General features: G+C 49.1%; 1 protein-coding gene and 1 long non-coding RNA gene across 2 annotated transcripts; both read left to right on the top strand.

Moving 5' to 3' along the window:
* The first annotated feature begins 109 nt into the window (after nt 1-109).
* Nucleotides 110-5,775, top strand: CNPPD1 (cyclin Pas1/PHO80 domain containing 1). The gene is made up of 8 exons (XM_042815267.1): nt 110-261; nt 455-557; nt 2,310-2,391; nt 2,948-3,068; nt 3,149-3,277; nt 3,407-3,468; nt 3,683-3,800; nt 4,312-5,775. The coding sequence occupies exons 1-8, from the start codon at nt 193-195 to the stop codon at nt 4,945-4,947; spliced, it is 1,320 nt and encodes a 439-aa protein (XP_042671201.1). The 5' UTR covers nt 110-192; the 3' UTR covers nt 4,948-5,775.
* Nucleotides 5,776-10,677: 4,902 nt separating this feature from the next.
* LOC122158533 lies at nt 10,678-14,528 on the top strand. The gene is made up of 4 exons (XR_006168254.1): nt 10,678-11,568; nt 12,250-12,399; nt 12,911-13,049; nt 13,672-14,528. It is a non-coding gene; the product is annotated as an uncharacterized LOC122158533 (long non-coding RNA).
* The last annotated feature ends 6,089 nt before the right edge of the window (nt 14,529-20,617 follow it).

Below are 20,617 nucleotides of genomic sequence, written 5' to 3'. Positions count from 1 at the left end.
GAGCTCGGAGGCGGTGACCCGCCGCGCGCACGCGCGGCCGCTGTGCCGGAAGCGGAAGAAGGCGGCGGGCGGAGCGGGGCGCGGCTCTTCCTTTCGCGGCCCCCGCCGAGCCTCGGCCTCGCGGTGCTCCGAGGGCACTCGGCCAGTCGCTTCGCCGGCCCCTCGTCTCTGTTTCTGGGGCGGCCGCTCGGCATGGACCTGAACGGGTTCCTGCTGGATGAGGAGGGCGCCTTCTCCCTCGGCGGCTTCCAGGAGTTCACGGTGAGGCCCTGCCGGGGCGCCCCGGCTCCGATCCTCTCCTCTCCCGGGGCGTTTCCCGTTCCCTCCCGGCCCTCGGGAGCTCCCTCGGCTGCCCTCCTGGCGCCCGTAAGCTGGCCGGGACGCGCCCCACCGCCTGCGGGCCCGGCATTGCCACTGTCAGGGCTTTTCTGAACTCCTTCCCCTCTGCTCGCAGTTCCTACCCCGGCACCAGCAGCTGAGCGAGCGGGTGCGGAAGCGGCTCTACTATGGCTGGGACAAGGAGTGCACCCTGGATAACCTCTCCAGCCCCGTGGCAGGTGAGTGACCGGCATGCCCAGCCGGGACTGCTGAGTCAGGGCGCTTGGAAGCGACCCAAGGGCCGGTAGCAGCACGGCGGCTGCTTCCCCCAGCGCCAAATCCCTCCCTGCATGGCCTTCTGTATGTGTGCTGTGCTGCGGGCAGGCTGCCATGGCCTCGCATCTCTGCTCTGCGTTTTATTGCTCTGTCTGGCCTGCTCTTGTGTTTTTGGCACCTTGCTGCTGTGTGGAGTCCTTTGGGTCGTTTGTAAATTGCAGTGAGAGCTGTATCCTTTCCCCTTACAGGAGGTGTCTTGGACAAGTTCTCATGCTCACTTGACTTAGTTGTGAACACCGAGGGGAAAAGTGCTTTCTGTATATGTGTTTTTTTTCCTACAAGTTCAGCAGTGCTTGGGGGAGCAAAAGGGTTGGGGCACAGGAAGAGGAGCTGGCAAGGTCTAGTAGTGGTTAGTTAGTGTGCCTTCATAGCAGAGCTGTGTTGTTGTCTCTATTAGCTATATGCTCACGTAGTTTGCAGGAGGCATGGAGCGGGTGGGGAGGTGTGCCCGTATTCTATGCTTTTGTGATGGTTTTGAGGGGAGCAGTCTGAAGTCCCACAGAGGCTGTGTGAAATTCATAGCTGCTCACCTACTTTCTGTGGTTTTTATTGGAAGCTTTCTGGCTGCTCACGGGGAGCTGGCAGCGAGCTCCCGTTGGAGCATGTTGGCTGTTGTGGGCTTCAGTTTTGATAATTGGTATCTATGAAGCTAGGAAAATGAGATGTACCTAAACTATGCTCTCCTGACCGGAGTGAGCTCTGACACAGTTGACCAGAGGCAGCTGGGTGTGTCTGTGGTTACACCATAGTGCTACTTCCATGCTGTGCTCATCCATGTACACTGAAATGAACACTGTCCATTGTCATCCTGGGTGCACTGGAGCTGACGTGTGGAGGAAGCTGGGTTGGTACTGGTCCGCTCTCGAGGAGTAGGGCATTGTTTGGAAGGGAGCACAGAACAGGGTATGCCTGGTGTCAACATCAGGCCCCCAAAACCTTATAAAGCACAATCAGAAGGGGCTGTCTGGGGTCCTGTGGGTGAGGCTGGGTGTTAGCCTCTCTGTGCAGCTGGCTGAAGGTAACTCCCCGTGATGCAGATGTGCCAATCTGGATCTGACACTGCTGCTGTGCGTTGGTTACATGTGTGCTCTTCCTGCTTTGGTCTGGTGCTCTTCTGCATGCTCGTTTGCATGCCTCCTATCAGCTTGTTGGATAGGTTGCTGAGTGCATGCTGTGATCAGTCAAATCTTGAGTCATTTTATAAAAATGTGTGGTATATTTTGAGAAGAACAAAATGTAGCTTAGGTTAACGTAACACATTAAAACTCTTTGAAAGGACAGATAACAGCAGGACAAGGAGAAAGGGAAGATTTAGGTTGGATGTCAGGGGGAAGTTCTTTACAGAGAGAGTGGTGAGGTGCTGGAACAACTTGCCCAGAGAAGTTGTGGATGCCCCATCCCTAGAGGTTGGATGGGGCCCTGGGCAGCATGGTCTAATATTAAATGGGGAGGTTGGTGGCCCTGCCTGTGGCAGGGGGGGTTGGAGATTCATGGTCCTTGAGGTCCCTTCCAATCCTGGCCATTTTGTGATGTCTGAAAAGTCTGACTTAGTTTGAGTGAAATGAGGGGTTGAGACTCAGTGATCTTGTAGGTGAAAAGGTGGGGATGGGCTGTGCCACATAGGACTCATCCTTTCTGTTATTTTTCTGTCCTAGATATTGCTGTGGAGCTGCTGCAGAAAGTGGCTCCCAGCCCTATCCGCAGACTCCAGAAGAAGTACGTGTCTCATGTGTCTCGGTAAGAAACGAAACCTGTCCTTCACATCCCACGTCAAAACTGCGAGCTCTGGTCTCACCTGTGACTCTGTTCTGTCACCTGGGCTGGCACTGATTAGTCACTGGTTAGTGTCAGAAAGGAACTGGGGGCAAGTGGCAAGGCCAAGCAGGCACGGTGTCAGGTTGGTCCTGCTCTGTGGGATGCGGAGATACTCTTGTTAATGGGACTCTACCGGCTTGGATCAGCAGCTGAGCGATGCTCATTGTGCAGCCGGTTCTGAACCTTGGCTAAAGCCTTTGTAGCATGTCTTGCTACAGGCACAGGTGTTCTTTGGAGAACTGGCTGTGCCCAGAAATAGGAACTAGGGCTTTCTGCTCTCCACCGTTTATCTCCTGTGCTTTCTCGTGCTGCAGCTCAGCACAGTGGCACAGTGCAGGTAAGACTGGGTTGTGTTGCAGCCAAGTGCTTAACTGTTTGCTGAGCCCCCAGCGCTTCACTACAAGGGGAGAGAGCAGTCAAGTTGTGCTATGATGATATGCACATAACGTTTGGGATGGCTCCTATGTCATTCCTACAGGGAAGCCTGTATCTCACCCTGCTCCATGATGCTGGCACTAGTTTATATTGAGAGACTCCGGCACCGGAACCCTGAATACCTCCAGCAAATCTCATCTTCAGACCTCTTCTTGATCTCCATGGTGAGCATTGTGCACTAGAGGAATTGGGTTGGAGGAATATCTGGAGGGGGTTGAAATTCTGTCCTTTATGCTGTTTTTAGATGGTTGCAAGTAAGTACCTGTATGATGAGGGTGAGGAGGAAGAGGTATTCAATGACGAATGGGGAGCAGCAGGGAAAGTGGATGTCCAGACCATGAACACGCTGGAAATGAACTTCCTGAGTGCCATTGTAAGTGAAGCCTGGATTTCTGCTTTTTTCCTTCATGTACCCCCATGAGGGAAGAGAGAAGGATGTGTGCAGATGTTGGTTGGTCTGTTTGGTCTGGACTGTGTTGACCTGTCACTGCTGTCACTGCAGGACTGGAGTCTTTACACAGACCCCCGGGAGCTGTTTGAAGTGCTGAGCTGGCTGGAAGGACGGTAAGTGTGTGGTGGAGAGCTTTTCATCCCTACTGCAGCCTTGTCTCTCCCACTGCTTGGAGGTATCTCTGCTGCATTGAAATAAGAGCTTAGGTGCCCATGGGCCCTTCTTAGGCTCTGCAGCTCCCTTCCACAGCCATGGTGTCTTGAGTGGAGTCTTTTGTGGAAGTGGGAAAGGTCCATGCCACAGCCACCCTTCTTGTTTTTCCTGCAGTGTGGCAGAGAAGCAGGGCATGTGGCGCGGCTGGTTCACCTACACGGATCTGTGTGTCCTTATGGAGCAGTCCATGTGGCAGCAAGCACTGGGCCAGTTCTACCAGCAAGTAGTGAAGGTATGGGCATGGGAGAGCAGCTGCTTGCAAGAACATAGGGCCCAGCAGGCCATGAGTTTAGAGTAGGGCTTTCTTTTCCACTCTAAACTTCTGCTAGATTTATTCTCTGAGAGCTTCCCTTTTCAGCAGAAGCTAAACCATGCAGATTTGCAGCTGGTCTTGCTTGAGACACTGCAGCCTAGTGTTGAGCTAATCTGTGCACTGTTGAACCACTATCGCACAGGTGGATGGGTACAAGGGCATGCTGGTGGCATGGAGGGAGGTGGGTGCTAGGTGGGCATTTAAACAAGAACTGTTAGGGTTTAGCCAGGGCGTTCAGTCCCTGCTTTGCATGGACTGTTTTGCTACTTGCTGTCAGGAATGTGGCTGAGTGCTCCTTGGCCTCCAGCTCTGTGCTGCTGGAGCCCTTTGCCGTCATGGCTCTTGGGTTGACTTGTTGGGGAGAGTGTGGGACGTGGTCAGCCACAGGGAGTGTGCCAGTGGTCTGAGCTAACTGTCAGCTTCTCTGCAGCTGGCCTGCCTCCTGGGTGTGGTGTACCTGACCGGCTTTGCAGCTGTCTTCACTTCCATCGCTGTGGTGCACCGGGCTGTGTGCACGAGGAGCACCAGCAGTACAGCCATCCGTCCTGCTCTAATCCCTGTGGAGAGCGGCTGCCAGCTGGGTGCCCAGTCAGCCCTGGCTCCTGAGCAGCCCCAGCCTAAACTGCCTGATGTCTCCTCACCCAGCAGCACTCATTGCTTAGGGGAGAACGAGACTGCTGAGGAGCCACGTCATGGGGGAGTCACGGCGACTGCGCTCTACCTGTGGGGCAGTGTGATGACAGCTCTGTCCTATGTCAAGGCACCTGATGTAACCCTGCACAAAAGCCCCCTGCAAGCTCCCCTTCGGAAAGTACCCACTGCCTGTGAGAGATCGAACCGAACTGCTCCTGTCACAGCCTCCAACCAGCCTGGCCCCTTTGGACTTTCTGTGCTCCTGGCCCCTCCGATGCTCCACTGCCATGCCTGCTCAGCTGCTGCTGCCAGGTCCACGTGGGATGCCTCCCCCAACCACAAGGACTGGCTAGACCCCCTGGGGCTGAGGCAGTGCTTTTTGCACACAGCCTTGGATTTTGGCAGAATCAAGAACTTTATTTTTCCCAGCTAGGAGCAGAGGACAGCGCCTTTCCCTTTCCCTCCTAGTGTGGCACAACTCACTTCCTTGCACTTCTGGGACCTCTGATCCCTGGGGCAGCGCAGGGCTTATGACCTTGTATTACTTCCAAACCAGCATTTGTGTCCCCCACCCTCTCAGGGCAGGGGTGTTCTTCACTTTGGGTGCTGTAAAGCATTGGGGCTGCTGGGACAGGATAGGGCAATTTTGGCTAGCTGAAGAGTAGAAGTGGGATGTTGTTTGGTTGGGATACTAGGCTAAAGGGGAGTGTTGTACCACTTCCAGCAGCAGGTGAGTGGCCTTTGGTGATGATGGGCAGAGGTGGTATGTGGCATGTAGTATGCTGGGGCAGTGAGAGTGCAGAGTACTTTTGTAGGAGATGGGGTGCCTGTGAGAGGAGGTAGAAGAAGTGGGGAGGCAGCAGCCTGAGCTGGCTGGCCTTAGCAGCTATTCCCAGTGGAATACCAGACCACTTCTCAGGAAGTACTGCGGTCACACCAAGAGGGGACCCCTATGTGGCTATGCCCCAGGGAGGGGATGTACCCTACTGGATTGTAGGTGAAGTGGTGAGCGTTTATCTTCCTTGTCCTGCCTGAGTTGGGCACTTGGGAAGTGGGCTATTCTTGAACCTCAGCTTGAATGCCACTGCCTGCAGTTGTGAGCAGCGGTGCCTAACTGCTCCAAAGGGTGGGGAGATGACACCTTGTCTTGCTGACCAGCTCTGCTCAGTGTGCCCCTTCTTTTTACCGTGAATTTTACACCTGTTTTTTCACTCTTTTGTAGATGCAGCTCTCTTCCAATAAAAGTAGTTCTTGCTGTGCACCTGCTTTCGTCTGCTGAGCCACTCCATCCTGACAGCAAGCATACCCACATGCAGCTGTATTGATGTGTGTTTGCAGTTATAGCAGGCAGAGCTTGCTCTCTGTTTCAGGATGTAGGGCAGATTCTAGGTGGCAGCAACGAGCCTAGGAACACTAAGCCCTGTCCTGTAGGGCTTGAGAGAGACCAGGCTCTCTGGTGGTGGGGGACAGGAATGATCTTGGGGCTGGTGCCAGGCGAAGGTGGGGCAATGGAGGTTCTGCATACATGGGAATGCAGGGAATGCATGACCTCCCTGTAGGCTGTTCAGTTAATGAGTGAGCTCTGAACAGGAAGGGCTTTGCGCAGTCACAGTTGTGGTCACTGCCCTGTGAAAAAAAAACATGGGCATTTCCTGCCTGTGGTGCCTGGGGAAGCTTCCCACCCACAGCGGCAGCTCTCATCCCTGCCATCCTTGTCCAGGTTGCAGGATTCAGCACCAAGACTCCTACCAGCGTTGGGTATGTGGTAGTCCTACATCAGAGACATCCGTGGTGTGGGCACACTGCCTAAGGATGGGAATGTCAGGACCTGGGGGCACCTGTACAAGTGTTAATGGGACCCTCATTCTGACCACTGACATCATAGTATGGGTCTGTTGGCTGAGTATCAGCAGCTGCAAGGAACGCTGATTATGAACTTTCTCCCTGCCAACAAATGTCAAATCCCTAAACATTTAACTCAGTTAATATCTATTTGCCAGCTAGCAAACACTGTGAGCAGCAGAGCATAGATTTGAGCTCAGTTGCTTTCCTTCCTCGAGTAATGCATGTGTAGCAAGATAGGATTGACTGTTTCCATTGTATGTCTTTCCTTTTGCATTTCAACCTCAATATCATAAATCAGTTTTACTGTCCTAATTTGAAATGAGAACTAGCCCTTCTTAAGAGAACTCTTCGTGCTGTTAATTATCTTAGCTGGATTTTGCCTGGTTTCTCACAAAATATTCTTGTCTTGTCTGCGTTCTTCCATCTACTCTCATGTTGGTTTGCACACCCATGTCACGGGTTAAAGGGACACATCTTTGTAAGCACAACCTTTGGGTGGCTTGTTGCAGAGAAGAGGATGCTGTGGGACTAACTTATTTATTTAGAGCGTTCAGTTTGTCTCACTAAACAGCATTTGGCCCCCGCTGGTCCTAAATAAATTTTTGTAATGGAATTTTATAGGAGGTTTCTTTGGCAGATGTTTTCACTTGTGTTTTTACCTCCTGGGTGTAGCAGAAATGCTGAGTCACAGCTTGAAGCAGTGATTGAGCACCTGCCCAACCCAGAGGAGCTCAGCTGCTTACAAAAGGGCTGGAGCCAGGATCCACCCCTTTCCAGACCTCATTTAGGGGTTGGCAGTGGAGGTGAGGATTTCTTTCTGGAGTTCCTTGTGTAGCTGAGGTCTTCTAAGGGTGAGTAGGCTCTTTTCTTTGTTTCTGTGGTTGTCACGTTTGGGTAAATCCTTGCATGTTGTAGCCTGGTGCCTTGCTGCTCTGCTGTCGTTGCTGTACTTGCTATTGTGCTGTACTGCAATGCTTTTGGATCTTTAAACTTGTTTTAAAGCATTGTAATCAGAGATTTTGAGTTATCCTTGAAGATTCTGGGAATTGATAAGCATGTATCAGTTTCACTGAAATGAGAGCTGAGGTGTTTTTTTTTTGTTGTTGTTGTTTTTTTTTCTTAAAGCAAGTGCTGTAATATTTCACATCTGTTTTTAACTAGAGATCCCCAAGTGGTCTATAATGGTGAGTGCTAGAGGACAAATGCCTGCTGCTTGGGGAAAGTAGTCCTGCTTTCGCAGAAGAATGCAGTCATGGGAAGCTGTCACAGGTGGGTGAAGCACTTTACAAAGATTTTATCTTCCTTTATTCACAGCTCTAGCTCTAAGACAAAGGATAAGGACTCCTCATGGATGGAGAGGATTAAAAGGGCTTGGGTTGTTGACCAAGGCAGTAATGTTTTGTAAATGAAGATGTAAGAACCATCTCTAGGCTGGGAATTCTTTTCTTGCTGTTTATCTTTTCCTCCTGACTTACAGGTGGTCCTTTCTACACAGACTTGTTTATTTCTTTGTATTAGGCATCAAAGCCCTATTTCAAGTCAGGATGGTGTGAAGCTACCTGCTGCAGAGAGAAGTCTTGCTTGAAAGGGCTGACAGGTGACTTGTGTGAATCTTAGCCTCCAGTTCAATTATTTTACAGTGTCTGTGGAGATAATTTCTCACTTATTCGGACAGAATTGAGGTGCTAAGCAGACTAAAATTTGCTCTTTGAAAACATAAGGTTTGTTCCCATGACGTGGCATACATCTAGCTACTCAGAAAAGCCTTAATGGTACAATTAAATATAACTGGGGTGGGTTTCCACAAGGTGGGAACCGTACCTGCTAAACCATGATAATTTTTGACACATAACATACTAAAGAAAACAGAGTGCGATCGTAATGGGGTTTGGAGGCTACGTATGTGCTATGAGAAGTTAGACTGTTGGGTTTATTTTTTCCACTTGATTTAACCTGCTGCCCTATGGGCCTCTTGTCGGTAGAAGCTGAGCCAAGCTAGACTTTCTCCCTGAGCAGACAACTTGTTTCACCTGAGTGTGTGCACACCAATAACTCAGTTCTACCTGCTGCCCTTCAGTAATGGTAAGCAAACCAAGCACTACATAATCATAAAGGCTGAGTAGACTCCTGGTAATGGGATGCTGCATGTGTTTGAGAGTTCCTTGCTGGGAGGTAATCTTGTTAGAACATTTTCAGATGTGTTTGAGAATGTAAATGGCTGTCAAAGGCAGAACCTGCAACAGTGGAAGTCTTAGATGAGGCTGAAGCTGTGGAACAGCTAAAAAGCTCTGCTCTGCCTTTTGGTTGTGGTGCTCTCCGTGTATGAGACAACCTCAGCAGTTCCTTTTCGTCTTCTGAACTTCTGCTAATCAGTACCACCCAGATCTTAGCAGAGAAAGAAGGGAACTTGGACAGTTTCTGGACTGCATTAGAAATCCTCTCTTCTGTGCAATCCTGCATAACTGTTTCCCCCTCTTCAATTATAATGTTAATGGTTATGTACCTGTTCTTCCTGCCTCTCTAGATAAAATAGTGAAGCATGGATGAATGTTGGGACTCTACAGTTTCAGATGGTAAATGTCAAATTCTCCTCTTCTGTTTGTGGTCACCTTAATGTAGCCTCCTTTACTTGAGCTGTATGAACTCAGTGCAGCCTCTTTCTACTGTATCCATTCTGTGTCTACAAGTCAGATCAGGATCATTAGCTAACATACTAATGATGATGTTGTGTGACTTAAAATAACAAAAAAAAACCTCACTGTAAAACATTTGGTTCCATACGCATTTGATTTGGCTAGAATGAGTACAGAAAGAATCAAATAAAACAGTGTAAAGTGGCAATATTTGGGATTGGGAACTTTTATCTGGTCCAGTGATAGAAGAGAAAATCAGGCAGTCTTTAAAGTATTCTGGATTGAAAATGGGAATATTATCCTGCAGCCTAAAGCTCTGCATCCATCCCGTGTGAAACAAGGAAAACCATCAGGTTGCAAGTGGACAGTACGGCTGGGAGGCTGTTTTAGGTCCAAGGCAAGACAACCTTGCACCAAGAACAAAGAAACCAGGGAAACCTAATTATTGACATTCTGATATAATACTACTTGATCCAGGAAAGGAGAGGAGACTGACTTCAAATATTTACTGGGGGGAAAAAAATCTCAAATCATGAGAATGATGGACTTTGCACTGGGGAAGAAAGCAAAATATCTTAAGTTCAGAGCCCATGTGTATTAATGCATGCTGTGCTAATCTAAGTTGTGAGATCTGCAGGTCTGGAGAGAGTGACCCACTGAGTCAGAACACAGATACTTCAAAGGTAGAGCTGTACCCATTTCCTGTCTTTGTTTCAGCTGGGATGGAATTCTTTTCTTCAGAATATCTGGTGTATTGGTATGTTTTGGCTCCAGAAGAAAAACAACGTTGATAACACACCGATATTTATAGTTGCTGCAAAGCAGCATTGCACAGAAGCCAAGGCCATTCTCATCAAAGTGCTCAAGCAGCTGGGAGGGAATAGAGTTAGGAGAGCTGACTGAAACTGGCCGAAGGGATATTCCATATCGTATGGCATGTGGAAGGACTTGAAGTGGGGAGTTCATTGGGCTCTTCTGCTGCTTGAGGGGCTGGCTGGGTATGGATCAGGGGGTGGGGAGCAATTGCTTTGTGCATCGCTTGTTATATTCATTCATATGTATATATGAATTCATAGTTGTTATCCTTTTACAATTCTCTAAGTAAACAGGTCTATCTCAACCCATGAGTCCCACTTCTTTTTTTTTTTTTCCTCCTGATTCTCTCACCCAACCCCCCGGGATGCAAAAGGAGTGAGCCAGAAACCGTGTGGTGCTGAGCCACCTGCTGGGTTAAACCACAGCACTTGCCCAGCAGTATTTTTCATACTGAAGTGACTGATCTTTGTGTGAACATGTAGCTCTGATTTCTTAAACTTCTGACTTGTGATGTCTCTTGCCAGTGAAGAGGCTCTCTGCAGGTGTGGCTGGCAGGGAGGCATAGTCCCTTCCTGCTTCACAGGGCTCACTGACCATCTGTTACATGACCAGCACGTCATGTCGTTCCCAGCCATGCATGTCTTCAGCTGCTGACTCAGAAGGCAAAGCCCTTCTTGGGCTGCACAGCCCCAGTACCAGGGACCTCATCTTCCCCTCTCCCAGATGGAATCATTGAATGGCCTGGGTTGAAAAGGACCATAAAGATAATCTGGTTTCCATTTCCAGCCCCCTGCTACATGCAGGGTCACCAACCACCAGACTAGGCTGCCCAGGGCCATGTCCAGCCCTGCCTTGAATGCATCCAGGAATGGGGTGTCCACAGCCTCCTTGGGCAACCTGTTTCAGTGCTTCACCACCCTCTGAGTGAAAAACTTCCTCGTAATGTCTAACCCTAGACCTCCCCTGTCTTAGTTTAAAACCATTTCCCCTTGTCCTATTGCTATCCAACCTTGTAAAAGATAGGATCTGAGAGATCTGCTCTCCCTGCAGTTGTTGTGGATAGGTTTGTGTTCTCTGAGCTGAGAGGAAAGCCATATAGGCAGCAATTTGCCTTTTAAGGTTTTGCTTCACTGCATACCATGCCTCACTGACTCGCACAGCTCCTTTCAGGCACTTCCTCGATTTTAATGTGGTGCCGTTTCCATAATATGTAATAAACACCACTGAGGCTGATAGTTCAGTTTTGAACAGGGTGGATGTAGTGAGATCCCTGATGCTGGAAGAATAACAAGGCTGAAAAGTCCTCTGCGCTTCAATATGCACTACTGCTTGCTGCACTGTGCCATAATGAAAGCTGAATGCCTGCCTTCCTCCTCACTTCTCACACAGTAACACTTTATCTGAGGGGAAAACCGACAGTCTGTAGTTACTGCAGAAACCACTCCCAGCTGAGACAGGGTAAGTGAAGGGAATAGAAATGAGAGAGAGAGAGAGGTGTGCGTGGTTGTCATATGATCTCTGCAGCATCCCCGCACTGTTGCAAATTCACCCATACGTTTCTGGGTTTATGCTAAGTTTGTGGATTTGGACTGTCTGACTGGCACCTTCTCTTGGCATGTTAGTTCTGTCTGCCCCTCCCTTCTACAGAGCTGAGTGTGTGGATGGAGGTATGGAAATGCTCTGCGTAGGCAGTGAAGCGACCGCATCTGATAAGGAAGTCCTGAGCTCTAGGAACTGCTGTACATGGGAGGATTTAAATGGTAAGTGAGAATTTTCCCCTTTTATTAACTCCGCTTTTCTGAAAGAGGTCAGCAGAGACAGGTGTGGAAATAATTCCTTCTGGAGAGGAGTGTTCTCGACTGATTTGTCAGCTAATGATTCTGTTCTGGGGTATAAGCATGTGTTGCTTGGCAAAATACTTAATTAAAGGTCACGATGTTTTGAGAAGTAATTAACTGAAGCCCTAGGATTTGTTAGCTGACAATAAAAAAAAGCCATTTCTATAATGTACTTCAATGTCACTGAAAGCAAGTATGGATTCACGTTTCTGAAATCCTTTTGCATGTTTTTCTGCAGGTGGTGTTGACTGATTTTATTTTTTTCTTCAAGAGCAGTAAAATGATGTTCATTCGGGGCTTAATGAGCCATCGCTACAGATTAGCACGCTGGGAGCATCTTCATCCTGCCATCTCTGCTGCTCTATGGGGAAAGCAGGCTGACGTGGTTATTAAATCTGGCAGCTGTGCTGTGTGCACACGGGAAGCAGGCAGAGTACAGCATATAGAACATGAGTAGCTTTCAGAAAGAAGCCTTCCATTCACTGCTACAAGGCTTGAAAGGCAGACTAAAAAGCTTTCTCCTTTTGGAATCACCAGTTGCTGGGACAGTGTGCAAATACTACAAATGCAGTGGCAAACATAAGTATTCTTTGCCTGTTGCAGTGCTTTCAGATTGCTAATGGGGGATTTCTACCTTGGTGTGCTGCTTGAAAAAGCAGAGGGTTTAAAGCTGAAGCCATCCCGAGAGTGAATGGTTCTCTGCAGTTTTGTTTTGGCCTTCGGTGGAGGAGCTGCTGAGGGGAAGGGATGTGTGTAAGTTGTCCAAAACAAATAGTTTGCAGTTGTGTTTGTTGATTTCTGGGGACATCTGATCCCCACTTTATGAAGGGAGAAGCCAAGCAAATGCAGGGGGTGCTAAATGGTTTTCTTCTTATGTTGTATGCAGTGAGAAAGGTGTTGTACATAACTATAGAAAAGCTAAAATTGGATTGTCTGCACAAAATACTGAGTATGCAGTTTTAGAGAAATGTAATACTGTGTCTAGATGCATCAATTTATACAAAAACAAAGGCACAATGTATGGTGCACTGGGAGAGAGCCTTGAGCCAACTGTGAAATTGACAACTGTCTGTATGAAGTTCCAAAGTTCAGCTAGCCCAGTATCCTATGTCTGACAGCAGCCTACAGCAAATGCTCGTCAAACAGGACAAAGTTCCTATGACATTACTGGAAATACAGTAAATGGATTGATGACTTGTTCTTAAATCTTCCACATAGATACTTAAATCTGCAAATTGAAGATATCTCTCTCAATTTTTTTCAGTTGCAAAATTACATTCCTGCTAATCTGTACATGAACTGTGACAACACGAGGGCTACCCCAAAAGTGATGGCCAGGTAATGGCTGTTTACAGTGAGGACCTCGCATGGATCAGCTGCAACAAGGGATCCTGGAGATCCAGGTAAACAGAATCAACCCCCAAAACTGCAGCTCTTGGTCAGCACCACAGCCCCCAGATCCCCTCCCACCCCGTCCCAGTTATGCAGGAGCCGTCCTTGTGCTGCTGTGGTGTGAGTGGAGCTGGGAGTGATGGCAGCCAGTGCCCTGCCTGTACAAAAGCAGCTCCCCTTATGGAGCACAGCAACACAGGAGCATCGTGAGCAGGCTGTGCAAACAGGGTGTGCTTGGCAGCACAGGCAGTTCTCATGGGGCAGAGAGGGCGAGCAGGGAGGATCCTCTCCTCTCTTCCCCTCTTCTTCTCCCCTCCCCTCCTCTCTACTCCTTTGAGAACTCTACGGTGCTGCTGCCTCTTAAAATTACCACGGTAGGCACCTGTCACAGTAGCCGGGCTGAGACAGCAACCCAGACCAAGGGGACACAGCCTCTCTGGTCTCGTGTGGGCACCTGGGTGGACATCCTGAGGGGGGAAGGGCAGTCCAGACCATTGGCTGTGGGGAGCTTCGGTATCTGGAGTTCCCTCTGAGTCCTGAGAGAGCAGAAGGCTGTCATGGGTGCAGCTATGTGCATGTATGCTGAGGGAGCTGATAGGTGGTTGCTGAACTGCTCTCTGTCATCTTTCACAGGTCTTGGAGAACAGAAGAGGTGTCTGAATAGTGGAGGATAGCCAGTGTCACTGCGGAAAGGGAAAGAAGGAGGATCTGGGAGACTACAGGCCAGTCAGTCTCCCCTCTGTCCCTGGGAAAGTGACAGAACAGCTTGTTCTGGATGCACCTCTGAGCAATTGGAAGACAAGTTATCAGGTGTAGTCAGCGTGGATTCTCCGAGGGGAAATCATGCTCAACCAATCTCGTAGCCTTCTATGATGGATGGGTAGATGAGGGGAGAGCTGTGGATGTTGTCTATGTTGACTTCAGCAAGGCTTCTGATGCTGTCTCCCATGTCATCTTGATAACGAAGCTGAGAAAGTGTGGGATAGATGAGTGGACAGTGAGGTGTGTTGAGAACTGGTTGTGCTGAAAGGGCGGTGATCAGTGATGCAGAGTCCAGTTGCAGACCTGTGACTAGCAGTGCTCCCCCAGGGGTCAGTGATCTGGTCTTGTTCAGGGTCTCCATGAATTACCTTGATGAGGAGATAGTGTCCGCTCTCAGCGGGTACGCTGATGCTACAGAGCTGGGAGGAGTGACTGACATCTGATGGCTGTGCTGCCATTCAGCAAGAGCTGGACAGGCTGGAGAGCTGGGCAGTAAGAAACCAGGTGAGGTTTAACAAAAGCAGGTGTAGAGTCCTGCATCTGGGAGGAAATAACTGCAAGTATCACTATAGGTGGTTGCATGACATTCTGGAGAGGAGCTCTGTGAAGGACCTGGGGGTCCTGGTGGACAAAAGTTTGGCCATGAGCCCTTGTGTATGCCCTTGTGGCCAAGAGTGTCAATGGAATCCTGGGGTGCATTAAAAGGAGCATGGCCAGCAGGGCAAGAGAGATCTTCTCCCTCTCCTCTGCCCTGGTGAGGCCACACCTGGAGTCCTGCATCCAGTTCTGGGCTCCCCAGTACAAAAAAGACAGGGATCTCCTGGAAAGAGCCCAGCAGAGGAGTGCACATATGATAAAAGTGCCTGAAGCACTTTTTTTTCCCTATACGGGAGGTTGGGTGACCTGGGTCTGTTCAGCCTTGAGAAAAGAAGACTGAGAGGGGATCTGATTAATGTTTATAAGTATCTTAAGTGTGGGAGACAAAGGGACATGGCCAACCTCTTTTCAGTGGTCTGTGGAAACAGGACAAGGGGAAATGGCCGTTAACTGGAGCGTGGGAAGTTCTGTGTCAGTATGTGAAAGATGGAGGGTGATGGAGCACTGGAATGGGCTAAGGTGAGAGGCAGTGGAGTCTCCTCTGGAGGTGTAGCTGTGCAGCCTGCTGTAGGAAGCTTGCTTTAGCAGGGGGTTTGGAAGCAATCTCTAGAGCTCCCTTCCAACCCCTCCAGTTCTGTGATGCTGTGATTATAGACATCAGGTGAGACAGTGATGTGTGAATTATGGAAGGTGTGAGGCTTCTTTCCCATGTACGTTTGAAGTTTCTGAGACCAAATTGAGATCATTTTGGATTTTGCAATAGAACCTATGTATCCATTATTTTGCATCATGTTTCTGTATGCCTCTATTAATAAAGTCCTCATGAGTTTGAACAATCTTCAGCAGACTCCTACACTCGTAATCAATCACTGTCAGCCTGAAGAAAACCTTTCTGTACTAATTCTGACATAGGGCTGTTTCACAATATCCACTTCCTGCTGTATTATTGCTGAAGCTTAGAAGACTCTTCTGCATTGCAGTCCACTTCAGTCAATTTATGTAATTAAAATTAGTAAATTGGTTGAGAACTGGCGTGCTGTGGATACACATCAGTGGCACACACTTGCTGAGGGAGTGCAGAAATCGCCTCTCCTCAGATGTGTAAGATTGGGATGTGCTGGACCATGTAGCGTTTGTCTTGACCAATATACTCTGAATGCTAAGCAGAGGACCACGTAGCAGTGCAGACAATGTTGGTGTGGTGATGTTTTGATAGGGCTGTACGCTGGCTGGGACCTGCTGGACTTTTCAGTGTTTCCTCCATATTGCCTTTATGTGTGCAGTGATAGTTATGGACCTGCTAGACTGTCAAACAAGTGGGATTTTTATTTGAAAACTTGGGCCTAATTTCCATTATAGATTATTTGCTCATTCTATGTATTGTGCAGCTTTATTTTATTTTATTTTATTTTTTGCAAATTAGCCTTGAAATGAAGTAATTTAGCTCAGTATGCTTTCAGGTCACTGCACAAGTGACATTAAAGGCACAGTGTCTGCGTTCTGAGTACATGCAGTATGCTGAATATATACGTAAGGGCATCCCGTGAGTAGTGATAGATTATTGCAAGAAAAGATGACTGATGTGTTATTTTACTGTATATCCTGGGAAAAGTTGTCCTTTTTTCAGACTACAACCCTTTTTTTTTAGTGCAGCCTATTTAGAGGAGCAGACTTTTAAAAACTGGTTTATTTATTTATTGTAAGAAAAGCCAATATAGACAATACTTCTTCAGTCGTCTGCATTTACTGACTGTCTTCCCAACAGTGCTGGTTTGCTTTTCCAAACAAAAACAAATCAGAAGGAAATCTGTCCCTTTAAATTGAGTTAACGTCAGGAGTTCTGAGTGCCTTGTGTTTATTTCCATCCATCTAGTTGTCGTTGTAATGCCTGCGCCTGGAAGTCCCTGAAGAACAAGCTGTATCCATGAAGGGCAGCAGATGGCCTCCAAAGCTAGTCCATCTGATTTCTTTTTTTCCTTTCTGAATGTAACATAAAATGTAGATTTAAGAATGTAAAAAGAAATTCTCCAGCTGTTCTTCAGCCCCATCTCATAGCTTGTAACTCAGTTTGTGATAGATAATAATCACGGGCAGTAAGAAGAGTGGTGGAACTGAAGGAATATAATCCCTAATACTTACTGTGGTATAATTACTGTGTTATGACATGATGAGGAGAACCTTTGTGATGTCATGTTAGCTTGAGAAATCCCTCTGGTGGCTCATAAGTATTATTATTTAGTGTTACGTAAGCAGGCCCATTGGGGCATGCAGAAGTGTATGAGCTTCAAAATAAATGTGCATGCTATCAATGACTTCTTAATCTCAACTATCTTATGTGATAGTTCTCAAAATACTTCAAACTAAAAGCAAAGTGAAGCTTCAAACTAGAAAAGGAATGCCCTGAATCAGGTCTTCCAAGGCATAAATATTATTGTTCTCCACCTTTCCAGACACAGCTTCAGCACAACCAAAACCTGTAGCAGATCTTAGATAAACTTCCATTTAATGAATAAATAGCTTAAACATGTATACATACTATATACACACATATATACACACACGTTATATATATACTAATATACACACATATATAAACAGAAGTAATGGCCTGAAAAATGGTAAAAGTCCTGTTAACGTTCTTAGGATGTTCTGCTCTCCTTTGTGTTGGAATGCATTTTCTGGGCAGTGGTGCTGTACCTGTTCTTTCTCTGTATAAAAGCTGAGTTTGTTTACAAGCGCCTAAAAAGAGCTTTGGCTTTTAAGTTGCTTAGGTACTTCTGAAAGTCTTGACCTTCGGATATTGAATTTTGGAACTTTTTCCTGTAACAGTGAACAGGAAACATGCATTTTGACAGCAGAGAACCACACATTCTATCACAGCTGTCAGTTGGCTTGTTCTATGAGTTGTTACCAAATCCAATCTAGAATGGAGCTATTAGAAAGGTCAGTAAAACTGAAACCCTCCTAGAGGTGACCAAGCATAACGATCCTTGGGTGACTACAAACCGGCGGTTCTGCTGCGGTTTGGGTTTCTGAGGTGGTGTTTCTACCTCAGTCACCTTACTGTTCTGATCCTGAGAAATGCTCTGGCTAGCCCAGGGCAAAGCCGTACCCCAAACCAGGTGAAAGCGACAAGATCTTGAGCAATGCCTCAGTGTGAGTCTATGATTGCTGTTCTCATGTGCTCTTTCAGGTCAATCCCTTGCTGTAGTTTTACGATAGTTTGTTGTTGCTCCTTCACATCATGTAGTGCACTGAGTGTTAAGGAGTTAATGTTGGCCCACGACATCAAAAGTGAATTTGGTGGTGTGGCAGCAGGGGTCGAACCTCCAACCAGTGTTCCATCACGTGTTGTTGTCCATGGCATGTGACAAAATGGCACCTGACACCCAGGCAGTGTGCATGAAGCAAAGATGTGTCACCAAATTTCTCTCTGTGGAGAAAATGGCAGCTCTCTGTGCTTGCTGAGCGCTTGTTTGTGTGCTCACAGAGGGGCAGCATGCAGTGCCCTTCAGCAGTGCTGACGGTGGCTGTGGCTCACGTGTGCTGGTACAGATTTTGACGAGCACAGCTCGCGGCCTCCTGTTTATTGCTGGCAAAAATGCAAAGCTAATGGTGGTGGCTGTGCTGGAAAAGAGCATTTTGTGGGTGAGGATTTGCTGTAGCGACCAGAGTTACTGCTTTCCCTGTTGCGTTTTCTGTGGAAATAAATAGGAGGCATTACTTTTGGAGCGAATGCACGTGGCCCAGGAGAATTTGCCTTCACTCAGCGCAGCCGAGGCCAACCAGCAGGTTGCACTGGTGCCATACAGCAGCTGTACGCAGCCGGTTCCCTCGGGTCCTGCTGCCTTCCTCCTCCAGGGCGCTCCGTTTGCCTGGGTTACCTGCGGGGCCAAAGACTCCCTGCAGGGAACCTCTTCCTCGCAGCGGAGTCGTTCCTGCTGTTGCTGCCCGCTATTTTGGCGTCGGTGGGAGCAGCAGTTATTCTGTATCCACCGCTTGGTCTCTTCCCAACTCCTCTTTTGTACCATTGCTACAATGAGGAAGAATGTAGCCAAGGACAGACGAAAGGAATGGAGCAAAGGTGGGCATTTCCAGCCGTGCCGCGGGAAGAAGCTGTAAAACACAAGCAGCTCTACAGAGCACGAACAGCCTGAGACAGCAAATAAATGGTGTCCTCCATACAGCAGCCCTCAGCTCCTGTCACAGTTTTCCCTTACTCGCAGTTTCTCTGAGGGATTTTCGCTGCAGGGGCAGAGACGGGAGGTGTCGCAGAGAAGAATTCCTTGAAAGTACGTATTTCTATTTTAATGATGTCTGTGGACAGGCACCGCTAAGGCAGGAGCACCTGTGTGTGTTGCTGTTCCCGATGCACAGTACGGTAGGTAACACTAGTTAAAAGCAGTACTGAAATGGAAGGACTGAGTTCCCGCGGGCAGCGCTGCCAGGTGCTCCGAGCGAGGTGCCATCAGCTGTGGGGCGGCTCTGCCCCCAGGGCCGGGGGGCAACGGCTGCGAGGGGGGCCGTGACCTTTGGGTGACCCCGGGCGTGACCTTCAGATGACCCCGGCCCGGCTGCCCTCGGCTAGAAAGGGCGGGAACGCTGAGGGGGATTGGAGAGCGAGCGGCGGGAAGCAAAGCGCGCGAAGCGACGGCGGCGTTCGGGGCTCCTATTGGCTGGCGGGCTGAAGGGATGCCCATATAAGGTGCGCGCGCGGGCAGGTGAGAGAGACGTTTTCCACAGCGCGTGAGGAGAAGCGGGGTGCTGTGAGGGAAAGGCGGCGGCGGAGGCGGCGTCGATGGCGGCCACGGTAAGCGGACTCCGGAGCAGCGGAGCGACGGGGGCGGGGTGTGGCGGAGCCAGGACGAAGCGCGGCGGGGCGGGCGCAGGGACGCGGCGGGGCCGGGGCGAAGCGGGTCGGGGCCGGAGCCGCTGCCGCGCGGGTTCCGACGGAAGCAGCCGGAGCCGGGGCTGAAGGCGCCTGTGGAAGTTCGATGGCGGGAGGGAGCCGGGGCTGGAGCCGCCTCTTCTGCTCCGCTGGCGGGCGGACGGAGCTGGGGTCTCCGAGCCGGCACCGAGCGCAGGAAGCTCTGAGCGCGCTCCCAGAGGAGGGGCGCAGGCGCGACAAGCGGGGCGAGTTGCCACGTGGAAGAAGACGCACCGAGGCAGCGGCGAGCAGCAATAATAAAACATAATAAATGTTATCGCAGTTTTGGAGCGCGCGGCTTTTCCTCTCTGCTTTCTTTCCTCTCTGCTTTCCAATGGCGTGGTGAAAATGGGGGGGGACACGAGAATTGCATTGCTGCTGAAAAGGGGGAAGAAGTAAAGCGGTGTTGTTGCTTTTAATAATATAAGTGTGTTAAATAATGTAAGTGTGTTAAAGAAGCTTTATAGCAGAGAAAGAGTCGATGCTAAGAGAAACGTTTGGCCTTCAGCGCCAAATTCTGTATTCTACTTTAAGATAATCCATGGCAGTAGACGCTATAAGCTGAAAATTCCCTTGTAACTTCACACCACTTACGTCTATGAACTGGTGAGTGAGAAATGAGGTGAATTAATAGCAGCTGGAATCTCAAATCAACCAGAAGAGGACAGAAACAAAAGGCAAAAGAACCTCCTGAACAGATGGGAAAGATTGACAATACAGAAGTGCCAAGATGGCACAGTGGTTGAATTTACGCAGGACACTTAATATAATAAAAGCTGTTATATTTCCAATGAAGTTGCAGATGGGGGGTCCCCTGTAAGCAGGGCAGCTGACTCTTTGGCTGCAGCTATTTGTATTGCCAGACAAACTTGGCAACTCTGACCAACTCTGTGACCCCTTGCAGCTCCAACTGGAAGTACAGCATGCGTCAGTGAGGTGAGAAAAGCTGCTCTGAGCTGTGTTTTTGTAATGAACGGCTGGTGCCGGGCGGGAGAGGGAGGGAAGGGAGGAAAGGCCTTCCTTGGCTGGGTGGTGGCGTGCCGAGTTCCTCTGCCATGTTGGGTTGGTTTCCCTTTTTCTTCCGGTGGGGGGCTTGCCGCTCTGGAGGTCTAATGGTGTCACCGCTGATGTTTCAGGAGCCGCTGCCAGAGGCAGGAACAAGCAAGAGGATGGCGGAAGCGTGCCGACGCGGGGGGGAAGGAGAGAGGCTCCCTGGGCAAAGCAGCCGTCCCGTTAGCGGGGCCGCAGTCACATTTAGTCCCATTGGAGTTTGAGCGTTGCCGGCGCCTTGGC

This window comes from Centrocercus urophasianus, unplaced genomic scaffold (assembly GCF_019232065.1).
Source record: "Centrocercus urophasianus isolate 14NV4802_14NV808 unplaced genomic scaffold, USGS_Curo_1.0 seq_1458, whole genome shotgun sequence".
Lineage (NCBI taxonomy): Eukaryota > Metazoa > Chordata > Aves > Galliformes > Phasianidae > Centrocercus > Centrocercus urophasianus.
This window is presented reverse-complemented; position numbering and strand designations above follow the sequence as displayed.

Coding starts and splice junctions, on each gene's coding strand:
- CNPPD1 (XM_042815267.1), top strand. CDS start 193: ATGGACCTGAACGGGTTCCTGCTGGATGAGGAGGGCGCCTTCTCCCTC. Junction 558..2,309: donor CCTCTCCAGCCCCGTGGCAG/GTGAGTGACCGG, acceptor TTTCTGTCCTAG/ATATTGCTGTGGAGCTGCTG. Junction 2,392..2,947: donor TACGTGTCTCATGTGTCTCG/GTAAGAAACGAA, acceptor TCATTCCTACAG/GGAAGCCTGTATCTCACCCT.